The sequence below is a fragment of the Poecilia latipinna genome, unplaced genomic scaffold (genome assembly GCF_001443285.1).
Source record: "Poecilia latipinna isolate Pla-1442-1.1 unplaced genomic scaffold, P_latipinna-1.0 Scaffold1555, whole genome shotgun sequence".
In the NCBI taxonomy this organism is placed as follows: Eukaryota; Metazoa; Chordata; class Actinopteri; order Cyprinodontiformes; family Poeciliidae; genus Poecilia; species Poecilia latipinna.
Window position 1 is genome coordinate 65,153 of NW_015114171.1, and position 12,263 is coordinate 77,415.

The window sequence follows — 12,263 nt, forward strand, 5'->3', positions numbered from 1 at the left end:
GTTAGTAAGTTACTCATTAGGTTGTTGCTAGGTAACCAAAGAGTTAGTAAGTTACTCATTAGGTTGTTGCTAGGTAACCAAAGAGTGAGCAAGTTAGTAAGTTACTCAAGAGGCTGTTGCTAGGCAACAAAAGAATGCGGTTCTGGATCATATTCAGTGAGTCTTGAATATTCTGTCAGATGTTGTATCTTTTGATATTGATCACGTAAATTGCAATATATATATATATGTATATTTATTGATTTATTGTCCAGTCCTGCGTTAAATAATAAAAGGTTTGACATGTTTCAGACCATCAGGATGATGCCTGATCTGTAACGACGCTCCTTTTAAACTCCATAAATAAAATCGTCTTCCTGTAAGGAGCGAAGCCGTTGGGAGGAGAAGCCTGCTGCGCTGCGCAGTCTGAGGACGGAGACAGCAGGTCACTTCATAGCTGACCTGACATTTGAGCCAGACTCTGTGGGGACGGGCTGACCATTAAGAGTCCAGAAAACACCCCCACCCTCAATAACACGCTCGCTTCCCCAAAGACGAACACCCACAGCCCACATGAGCTTCAGCTTCACCTGCAGGATCCTCTAAGACCAGGGAAAGCTCGCAGAGGAAACGCGTCGCTGATCAATACGGCGTCTTCACTTTAAATGCAAATACAGAAAGTCGCGTTATGAAGAAACATGGAATAACGGAGCAATGATTTACTTTAGTTATGATCCTGCAGTGACTCTAAAGGTCCTCGCTTCTCCAGAGACGCTCGACTAATAACATCAGCTGGATCTCCTGGCATTTCATCCCCCAGTCCACCTTAAATGGCAATCCGGTCCCTCTTTATTGGTTTATTTCTGCACACAGGCGGCTGAAACGTTCCTGCAGCTCCACCGACAGACGAAACCAGAAACTAAAGATCCTGACGATCAGCAGGAAGAGGCTTAAAAACCTCCACAGATTTTAACCATCTATCAAAGGTTTAATCTGGATTTCTGCTCATCGGTGCACTCCTTGGTTTCCATAGATCAGAGTGACGGCAGCCAGGCGGCCATCTTGTTTCACAGCTTCTATTAATTTGAACTTTGAATTTTTTTTGAAAGCCTGTCATGATGTTTTGCTGCATGATAAATTGTCCCAATAATTATTGCAATAAACGATAATATTGTTGTTTTAAGATCATTTTCAAGTAACATATTGGTAATAAAACAATAAACTTTAATTTTGAAATAAAAAAGGAAAAATATTTTAAATATCTATAATAAAAAAAACAATAAATAAAAAGGATTCAGAATAATAAAAAAATCATAACAATGGAAATTAGAGTTAAATGTAATTAATCATGTTTAATTACTTTTCAGGCCTTTTAATGAATTAATAGTCATAATATTACCAGAACAGATCAGTGATTTGATAATAACTCCTAAACCAAAAACAAAAACTGAGGAATCTTAAACATGTTGTGATGTTATACTTTGGTGTGTTAAGAATAAGGAAACATTTAATCTTTTAACAAATCAGCATCAAATTATTATTTAATCAATTGTCCAAACGTGTGAAATAATCACATATCTTTTTTTCATAATTTTATGACTTTTGTCCAAGTGAAATGACGTCTTATTCTGCTAATGTTGTGACTAATTTCCTATAATTAGTCAGCTTGATTGAAATAAATGCCACTTTTTGAACATACTTTATCTTTTCACAAAGCCATATTGTCCAACCTTAGCAGAGATTTTACTGTAAATTATCAGATATTTTCAGTACAAATACATGTAAAATTAGGCATTAATGACTCGGTTCTGATGACCTGAGCTGTGAAATCTGCAGGATATTTTAAAAACTGGAGATAAAAACACACCGGATGCAAATTAAGGCGCTTTTTTTCACTTTTCAACTTCTGGAAATCTGGTCCAATCGTCCTGCTGGTTCAGAATCTTTGGGCTTTAATTTTTACAACAGTTAATTATCAAAATAAATTGACATATTTTTCAGAGAAATTCCCTCCAATCTGCGACAACCAGCAGCGGATCTGATCTGATGCATAAATCTGAGACAGAAGCTGCCTCGTCTTAATGAGTTGTTGGCTGGCAGAAAACGCGCCTCATTACCAGACGGAGCGTGTTAAAGAGCGGAGCGAAGGAGCGAAGGAGGGAGAAGTGAGTGTGAAATAGTGACAGATTAGTGACGTCTAAAATTTAGCGGGCTGAAACGAGCGCTAACAGGCTTTGTGTTTTCTTTCCCCAGCTGCCCTCTGCCTCTTTATCTGCCTGCGTTTGAGCCTAAATGAGAGCTGAAGGTAAATCAATGAGGGACTTGGTTAGTGGATGAAAGCTGGATGAGACGGGAAAACTCAAAACCAGGCTGCAGCATCACATTTTAAAGACCAATCACATGAAATAACCATTTATAAACGAGAAAAATGAAATTCAGATTAAAAATTAGTTTAGGAAGAACATAGTGAGGAGTGTGACAAACAACAAGAGTAGTAGGAATATTTAATGTAGCATCTATGCAATTTACATGTCAGGATTCTAAATGTTTTAAATGCCAAAATGATTTAACTTTAATTATCTATTAGCTCGACTCAGAGTAGCTCTACGTTTGTTTCAAGCATCTTTGGGTAGCTGTTAGCTTCACTGCGTAGCTCCTAGCTTCACTATGTGTTACTGTTAGCTTGACTCTTGGCATCTGTTAGCTATTTTTATTATTAACTCTTGGTAGCTGTAAATCATTAGTGGTCAGACTCAATTAATTTTTTTTTTACCCGAGTTAATTGCAGGGTCTGTAATCATTCAGTTTTCCAGAGTTTCAGGAAGTCCTGATCATTCATGGAGCTTCTTCAGAAAAGTAGCAGCTTGCATTAGCGTTAGCTGCTACATGTTTAGCATTGAGATGCTATTTTAGGCTTGAATGGTTTTGCTGATAGGCTAACCACTTTTAGCACAACTTGGACACAACAACATTGTTTTTCATCGTCCAATCAGATCGTTTTAGGAGAAATTAACCCCCAATGGGCCGATAGGAGCAGCTTCCATCTCTGTCAGTAGAGGATGTTGCTTGTGCGTCAGAAATATGGCTGTACCAGAAACACAATAGCTTAGAACTTCTATAAAGTGACTATTACTTAAACTCTGAGTAATTAATGAATTAAAACCAACATGTTAACATCCTGGCCCCCAAAAAGGCCCTTCAACTCGGGATCCATCCCAGCGAAGCGAGGATGAAGTTCAAATTAAAAGCGTTTTATTTGTCTTCCTGCTTTTAATCGTTGCCTTTCCAATACCGCCAAGTGAAACTCAATTTCCAATCAGCTCTCATGAATGTTTGAAAATGCCACAGTTTGCAGCAATCAGTCTCAGGAGGAGCTCTGGGTTTCCTGACATTTACCTGTGAGCTGAGACTAAACTGAAGTGCAGCTTGTCCCTCTCTCCGCCCAGCGCTCCTCCTGCTGTCATCCGTCCATCCTTCCTCTCCTCCGCTCCATCTCCCCAACATTTCCCCCTCTCACTCTGTGAAAACATCAATCTCTGCCCTGCTGTATGGACTACTGTACCCTGCCTTTCACTGGGCAGACAGCTCTCATTCATCACACCCCGCGCCGTTCGCCAACAACACCAACAACAGCGATCCATCTTTCAATTTCATAACTGGAGAGAGGAGGGAAGAAAACAGGCTAACAGACGGAGAGGAAGGTATGGAGAGAGAGAGAGGACAAAACATGTTTTTAATCATCCTTTAGGGTGCCTGGGCTTTAAAGGCATCCTGTGTTTTCTTTATGGTACGCTGATTTTGAAGTATTTTGTTGGAAGGCCTCAAAGACAGAAAACTGAGACAATTCCTCTGAATCCTAAACTAAAGCACAAACCAGGGTGTAGTAATCCCAATTATCTACAATCTAATATAGAGGAGCATCAATAAAGTCTGGAAGTTCAGTGATAAGTTGTGCTTTAGTAGCTTGAGATATTTAAAGGGAATGTATTATTAAATATTCAAGTATTGCACATTTTTGTACTTCCATTTGGGTCTCAACTGTTTCTAAAAATCATCCAGCGCACATAAGAAAAAACCTCCAGCCCGGTTTCGGTAATAAGCTCTTGTTTTCTGGTGTCTGGAAAATGAGCTGTTTCAAAATCCTCCAGAAAGTAAAGTCACAAATCAGCAGAGTTCCACCACGTTACCTAGCAACCACTAAAGAGCTCCGCCCTGTTACCTAGCAACCACTAAAGAGTTCCGCCCCGTTACCTAGCAACCTCTAAAGAGTTCCACCCCGTTACCTAGCAACCCAAGCTGAGCTCCAGCACGTTTGGTCTGTTTGCACTGCACAATGGCTGCTGGAAAAGACAAGTAATTGTTTTGTTGACGACTCACCATCCAAAAACCGTTTCATACATTCTTGTTGGTTGCGAAGGAGGCTCTACTTATGCTTTTCAAAGATGTACGGCTGTATAACTGAGTGTCTGTCTGTAGTAATTTTAACGTGTGAATGTAAACGTTGAGTTGGGGGGGCGTGGCCAACAGCAACTTATTAATTTAAAGTGACAAGATGACCTAAAACATCTCATTCTGAACTGAGCAGGCTGAAATCTCATTGTCTAAGAATTATTTTGGGCAATAAATATACTGAAGATGTTTTGTATAGACCACAGACCTACACTAACCTGTTCGATGACGCATCGTATGTCACCTCCAATCATTCTGTATTCCTAATTTCAAGACTCAAGATATTTCAAATTCTTCAGTATCTATAAGGATCCTGCTGGAAGATGGAGGGTGTCTGTAAATCTCAGTGATATGACCTTTGTGCCCTCAGGCGCCGCTGCTCTACAAACCCTCATCTCTCTCAGATCAATACATCCACACAGACTCAGGAGACCTTGGAAAACCAGCGTCATCAGCAGAGCCGCTGCTGCATCCAGAAAACACACAAAACAAGAAGGGACTCTGCAGGACGGAGGAAGAACAGGGTACTGCTACTGGTCTGCTCCCAGTTCCTGCTGGTCCCAGTAAGGAACTGGAACAAAATCTTCACTTTTACGAGTTAACTATAACATCTGAGCTGTTATTCTGGGTACTTACCTGCAAATACCCAGAGAAAAGTGACAGAATGCATTAAGCTGCAGCTTTAGCCTTCAGCTAGTGTTGGTTGTCGCTATGAGCTAGCTACAACAACATCAGAGCACAAAAATCAATCTTCGATTTAATCTATTAATGTTGATGGTTTGGCCACACACTGATTTCAAATCAATATAAAGGTGTCTCTCTCAAAAATTAAAGCAAAAACTGCCCTGTTGTGGCTACACACAGCAGTCACTACGCGCTCACCTAGGAGGGAAAACATCGCTAAGCCTGTTGCAAGAAGCAACTAATAAAATATGTAGTGGTTTTGAACCTTTAAAAAAAACATGATTCCATTGTTTGATTAGAGCCTTTAAATGAGTTAATCACATAAAAAATGACACTGTTCAGCTTTAAGTCCTCAACAAAGAGAGAAAAGTGAATGTTGGACACCAGGAGACATTTACAGGAACAACCTGAACCTGAAGCTCTTCCTGGTTTGATGTCGTCACTTTGGGAGAAAGAGGAAGCGTCATGAATCAGGAAACGCATCATTATTTAAACCATGTGATTCTCTGCCTGGAGTTTCTCCATCTGATCAGGTCTGTGTTCACTGACTCCACACAGGTGAGCTGGATGCTGGCTTCACGCTCCACAGCCTATCAGTGGGAGCGCAGGTCCTGTCGCCGGGCGGATGCCCCCCGAGGCAGCCTATCAGAGCTCAGGAGCAGCGGGACGGAAGAGCAGCCTTACTTAGTGCAGGTTTGATGCCCGCCGAGGCGCGGCGGTGTGTGAGGAATCAGAGCAGAGCTCCTTAAGGTGTCAGGCCTGGCGGGTGAAAATCAATCCCGTCTCTCTGCTTACCGCTAATCCAGCACTGAAGTTTGTAGTTTGTGAGCTGTGGAGTTATGAGTTTGGAAAAGACGATGATTCTGGAGCGAAACCTGAGCCACTACAGCTGTTTTCATATCGGAAAAACATGAAAAAGTCTAAATAAATCATTAATAAATGATAATAATGACGATGTACATTTGTATAATATTTATAAATTATCAAAAAGTTTCAAAATGTTTTATGACTCTCCAAATAAAAGGCGATTTTGACAACTTTTAATTAACAATCAATGACTTCCTGTTTCCTGACTAGAAAACATTCTATTTAAGAGCCAAATATGGTTTTATCTTCAAGAAATGACAAAGATCCAAAATTATCACACACTGAGGACAGGAAGGGAGGTAACATCAAGTCTCCATGACAACCGTTAGACGCCATCTACGTGGTGTCCAGGTACTAAGAGTACGGAGGCTGATGAAAACATGAGTGATGCAAACTCCAAAACCCAAAAATGTTAAAAAATTAAGACAAAATAAAAATGTCTCAACCACAGAAACCAGAAACAAAAGGGAAAAGTCACCAAGAGCAAAAACAACACAAAACTGAAGTCCTCCAGACCACTAGGGGGAGCCAACCACCAGATCATATGAGACCAGATCCTCAGAAACGACGGGAAGTCCAGAAAAAAGTTGAAAGAAAAAAAATTATTAATCATATTCTATGGTATTTAGCAGATGCTAATGCTAAGGCAGTGCTACACTAATAAACTTGACGTAGCATTTTCTGTTGTGCTTGTTTTGGGGTTTGCATCATTCTTGTTTGTTTTGAACAAAATCGTTTTGTGTCCAACCATCACAAACATAAACACACGTGTTTTATTACAGTGAGAAGCTCAGAAACACTTCAGGCGGGTCACATGGAAGCACAGTAGAGGATGTGTGATGCTGTGGGATCCGAGTTGAAGTACATGGTGTAATGAACTGTAATATTGGGACTTTTTAGATAAAAGCCAGGTGACCTTTGACCCAGAGGTTCCTCAGGGTGTGAGGTCATCCTTTCTGTACTTACAGGTGTGTCTGGCCAGTGAGTAGTTGGATGAGCCGCCGCTCGTCGGTCCGAAGCCTTCCGGCACCGCTCCGCCGGCTCGAGCGCGCGCTGAACCTTTCGGCGGTTCGATCTCGGCGCCGAACTCGGCTCCGATGACGCCCAGCAGGACGATGGCGGTGGCCTGCTTCCGCCGCTCCTCGTACGAGTTGGAGATCTTCTTGGCGTTTGGCGGGAGGTTGGACAGGCAGCCTGGCGGAGGAACGGAAACAGAAATGGTTCAGAGCAGCAACTTCCTGTGGTTTACTCTGCTGAGTGACAACTGAATCTTAACACTTTGGATCCTTAATCCTGATTTTACGAGAGAAATTCAACTGTTGGACTTTAGCAACAAGCTTCAACTACTTTACTGAGAAAAGAAGAGCAGCTAGCATGAGCCGTCGCTTCTTATTTTCACTGGTCTTGGCCGTAACCAACCGTTCTAACGATACTTTACTCACTCACTCTTTGGTTGCCTGGCAACTCTCATTCTTTGGTTGCCTAGCAACTCTCATTCTTTGGTTGCCTAGCAACAACCTGTTGAGTAACTTGCACAGCAGCAGATTAAATTTTAGCCACTGAAGCTCATAACTGCTTAAAAATAGACGACGACACGGAGTGAAAACTGTGGATAAAACAGGAAACGTCTCGCCACCAGACTGATATTTCAGATATCTAAAACAAAAACCTAATCAATAATTTCTGACAGACTGATATGAGAGGTTTGTGTCGTTTTTCAGCCATATTGTCCAGCAATAATGGGAGGATTTATGGACGGAAGGAGGAAATGAAGCATGGTGTCTGGTGGTTTTCAGGCGATGCTGAACGGAGCCATATAACTGAAGGCCCTGAAGACTCTGTGTTTTCTGAGCAAAGAGACTAAAGACGACGTCCAGAACTAAACATGAACCAGAGGAACCAGAGAAGACAAAGAGCTGAGCCCTTCCTGCTGCACGTCGGAGCTGCTGCTGGTTTCCAGGCGTCTAAAGATGGCGTCAGGATAAAGGGAGACTTTTTTCACCTTTTCATTTCTTCTTTTGACGCTGGAAAAGCTGCAGGCCGGCCTGTGAGTCTCCAGTGAGCTGATAACAAGTGAGCGGCACACTTCTTTTGTCCCGGCATTAATCACCACACAGGCACACGCCTCATTGTGGCTCTGAAAGCCTTTAGTCACACTGGGAACGCATTGAAACGCCCAGACGGCCATGTTCACAGCCTCCTGCCAGGGCTGGACGCGTGCGGCCGCTTTGTGAGGGAGGGAGCGCCTCTCCATTGTGTCCGCCGAGGCGACCCCGGAATAACCTCCTTTGTGCGCGCGCGTGCGGCGGGGCCGGCTCAGCGGGGGGCCGAGGCGGCGCGCGAGCCGTCAATGTGTGTTGCACAGTGGGAGATAAGAGCTGCGGATCAAAAGACCAACGAGCAGCAGAAAACGCCGAGAGAGGAAGAGCGACGCAGCGCTGAGAGAGATTCAGACACAATCACTTCCGAAAGGTGGAGAGAGCTGCACCACCTGGAGGCTCAGGGAGAGACGGCCAACATTAGAGCCGCACGGAGAGCTCAATTAACCCGGCACCGGGCTGCAGAACCGGATCGGCACCAGGCTGCAGAACCGGCACCGGGCTGCAGAACCGGACCCAAACGTTTCTATAAACATATAGAGGTTGAAGCTACAGGATCACCAGTAGAAGCTGCGTCTCTATCAGTGGTGGAAACTGCTTTGCTAACCTTAAAGCGCTAATCATGAACATTACTTCCATTAATGCTAAGCGCCATACAAACATGGTATTTAGCAGAAGCTAACACTAAAGCGCTATACCAACACAGTATTTTTCATATGCTAAATACTGTGTTGAGCCATCCAAAGCATTGCATGGCTCTGTGCCTTACCAGAGGCACGCAACTATGAGAAAACCTCCAGCTTGGAGGTCATATCTACTTCCTGTTTATCACAGCCATATGTAGCATCAACACCTCATAAAGTCAAGCTTAACGTATTCTGGTTGATTAGTTTCAAACCTGCCTTATTCACATTTTTTACTTTTTTTTTGTTAATTTGCATGAGAACTGGATGGAAACAGCTTCTGTTGCTGATTTTCATGCAGACAGATTCATCCAGAGATATTTACTGGCTGCATCTCTCCCAGCTGAAGCCACCAAGCTTTCTGCTGTGGGAGATGTTATCATCCCACACGGAGCCGAACGAAGCACCGTCAGACGGCCATTTGATCCCAAAACAGCTGACTGTGCAAACGCATCCCAGAAGCATCCCAGGTGGAATGAAATCCAAGATGGATTCCAGTTAAGTGAGTAAAAGCATCCGTCTGGGCAGAAGCACAGCGAGCCGCTGCACAGGCTGAGGTCCGATCAGCGCAGGACGAAGGCCAGCGCCGGACGAAGGCCAGTGCATATTGAAGGCCAGCTCAGGACGAAGGCCAGCGCAGGACGAAGGCCAGCACCGGCCTCCAGGAGCTTCATACATTATTTTTCTCTTTTTTTTGCTCATTTTTCAGACGTGCTCCCTGCCCACATATTTCCATACCGCTGCTCTTCATAATGAGATTGCTAAAAGCCAGCTGTCATTTGGAAGAAGGCCCAGCAGCTGATAAATGGATTACATGTGGCATCCCCCGGCCAGACCGGGCCAGCAGATAACAGAATTACAGATGGACTCCCAGCCAGAATCCCTAAAAAGTTCAGATTTACAGAGAGAGTGAAGAATAAAGACACCAAAGACTGCAGGGCTTCTGGCCGACTGATTCACAAAGCAAACGGCCCTAATGAGGCCGCGGAGCGAATTTACGATGTTCAGATACAGATAAAGATGGAGAGATGCCAGAACAGGGTCAGTAGCTGCATTTCCAAACACTGTGAAATTTCACAAAATGGGATTATGAACAGAATTTTGCTTAATGGAAACATGGAAATTATGAAAAACTTGTTTTGCGCTAGCATGAGGCGAATTTTCCTCCACATCAAAATTAATGTTTCTCAGAACTGCAGTGGAAATTTTTTTTTCCACGTTTTGTGACTAATTTTCCTGTTAGCGTTTTGCAAAATTTGTATATTTTGCACAACTAAAAACACTTTTTTACATTCTATGACTAAATTTGTGTTTTGCCACACTTTTGAGATCACACGAGTCGTATGATCAAAACCCGGATGTTACTACTGACAGAAGAGACAAAGAAGACAGGAAGTGATTGGAGGACGACGGTGCTGCATGTTTTTCAACAACTTCTTGTGTGAAGAAACTTTTTTTTTCATATGTGATTTTAACACAATTGCAAAATTGTCTTTTTCTACAAAGTCCTTTGGGGAACTGATGCTGATTCAGGCGGTTGATGCAGATTTAAAAACAAACGTTTCACTGATGCAACATGAAGTATTCACCAGGTCTTTGCTCTGATTTTAATTTGTAAAAGGAGACAAGAAAATCTAACTAAAATACAAAGATTCAGTTAAATAAACCCGTCAAAATAGAGTAATAATGAGAATCGTCTTCTCATTTCACTGAAATATTGTGTGTTTAGTTTCTGTTTTCACCTAGCAGGTAAAAATAAAAAGCTGAATAGTGTTTCTGTGTTTCTGTTGTTCTGTTAACTGGACATTTTGGCCCTGATGCCGAATCGTTTTGTCTAAGATGAACTTTAGTCTGAAGTTTTCCAGCGGAGCTTCGGCGACCGGTTTGGTTTCCTCCGGTCCGAACCTGCAGCCGCTCTGCTCCGCGGAGCCACTGATTGATTTTTGAAGCCAATCGATCGGCTTCCTTCGCAACCAGCAGATCTATTATAATGACATTGCATCTAAATCCTATTTGTGGGCCAACCTACTCCAAAACATAACCCAATAAAGCACAGAGGAGGACGGAGGAGCGCCCCTCCGCGCTCGCCTCCGCTCGGCTGAATCTTCATAAAAACGAGAAATGGAGCTGGATAAAAAGGAATTCTGGCAGAAATGACATTATCCATGAAGGAAGGAATGAATTAGAGGAAAGACGGAGCGCCGTAATGCAGCAACCTGTGGAGCCCGACCGGCCCGGACGGACAAATTAAGGACACGTCATGAAAACAACTGAAATGTCACTCAGCAGATAAAACTGTGACCTTTAAGACAAAGATCCGATAAAATGAATAATTCACATCAACATTGTTTTAAAGAGCACTTTATATTTCAGTTTATTTTCTCTATGGCTTTTGTTCTGATCTGATGCAGAAACCAAGATGTCTTCAGAAACGTCTCAAAGACGAAACGAAGAGAAATGATGAGAGAAAATACAGAAAACTGTAGAAATCAGCAAGAAGAAGAAAAGACAAACGGAGACGAGGAATGAGACGAGTTGAGATTAAATTAAAACTCATAAAATCCTCAGATCAACGACGACGGGTCATAAAAACACAGCAGGAGTCGAACCCAGTCTGACAGGTGGAGCGTCGAGATGCTGACCTGTCATTTCTCCAAGTCCAGCTTCAAGTCTTCAGGTGAAGGTAAAAGACAAGTTTAGTTTCTGGGAGAAAGAAAGTCGAGTCCAAAGTCTTTAAAGGGAAAATCCAACCAAATCCAAGTCTGGGACCAAATCCAAGTCTGACCAAGACTGATCCAAGACTCGGATCTTTGGCAGGAAAGTTCAAGTCTGAAACCCCTGAGGTGAAGCATCCAGGTTCATGTGTTCATGCTTCATGTGTTCATGCTTCATATGTTCATGCTTCATGTGTTCATGCTTCATGTGTTCATGCTTCATGTGTTCATGCTTCATGCTTCATGTGTTAATGTGTTCATGCTTCATGTATTCATGCTTCATGTGTTCATGCTTCACGTGTTCATGCTTCACGTGTTCATGCTTCACGTGTTCATGCTTCACGTGTTCATGCTTCATGTGTTCATGCTTCATGTGTTAATGTGTTCATGCTTCATGTGTTCATGCTTCATGCGTTCATGCTTCATGTGTTCATGCTTCATGTGTTCATGCTTCATGTGTTAATGTGTTCATGCTTCATGTGTTCATGCTTCATGTGTTCATGCTTCATGTGTTCATGCTTCACGTGTTCATGCTTCATGCTTCATGTGTTAATGTGTTCATGCTTCATGTGTTCATGCTTCATGTGTTCATGCTTCATGTGTTCATGCTTCACGTGTTCATGCTTCATGCTTCATGTGTTAATGTGTTCATGCTTCATGCTTCATGTGTTAATGTGTTCATGCTTCATGTGTTCATGCTTCATGCGTTCATGCTTCATGTGTTCATGCTTCACGTGTTCATGCTTCATGCTTCATGTGTTAATGTGTTCATGCTTCATGCTTCATGT

The 12,263-nt window shown here is 42.7% G+C and overlaps 1 protein-coding gene across 4 annotated transcripts in view; it reads right to left on the minus strand.

Annotated features, from left to right (window-relative positions):
* The window catches only part of wdr7 (WD repeat domain 7), a 92,872-nt gene that overhangs the window by 31,136 nt on the left and 49,473 nt on the right, over nt 1–12,263 (minus strand). For all 4 annotated transcript variants that reach the window (XM_015058621.1, XM_015058622.1, XM_015058620.1 and 1 more), the window contains one exon: nt 6,946–7,173. In XM_015058621.1, the coding sequence (XP_014914107.1) occupies nt 6,946–7,173 (228 nt within the window). The remainder of the gene's footprint in view (nt 1–6,945; nt 7,174–12,263) is intronic.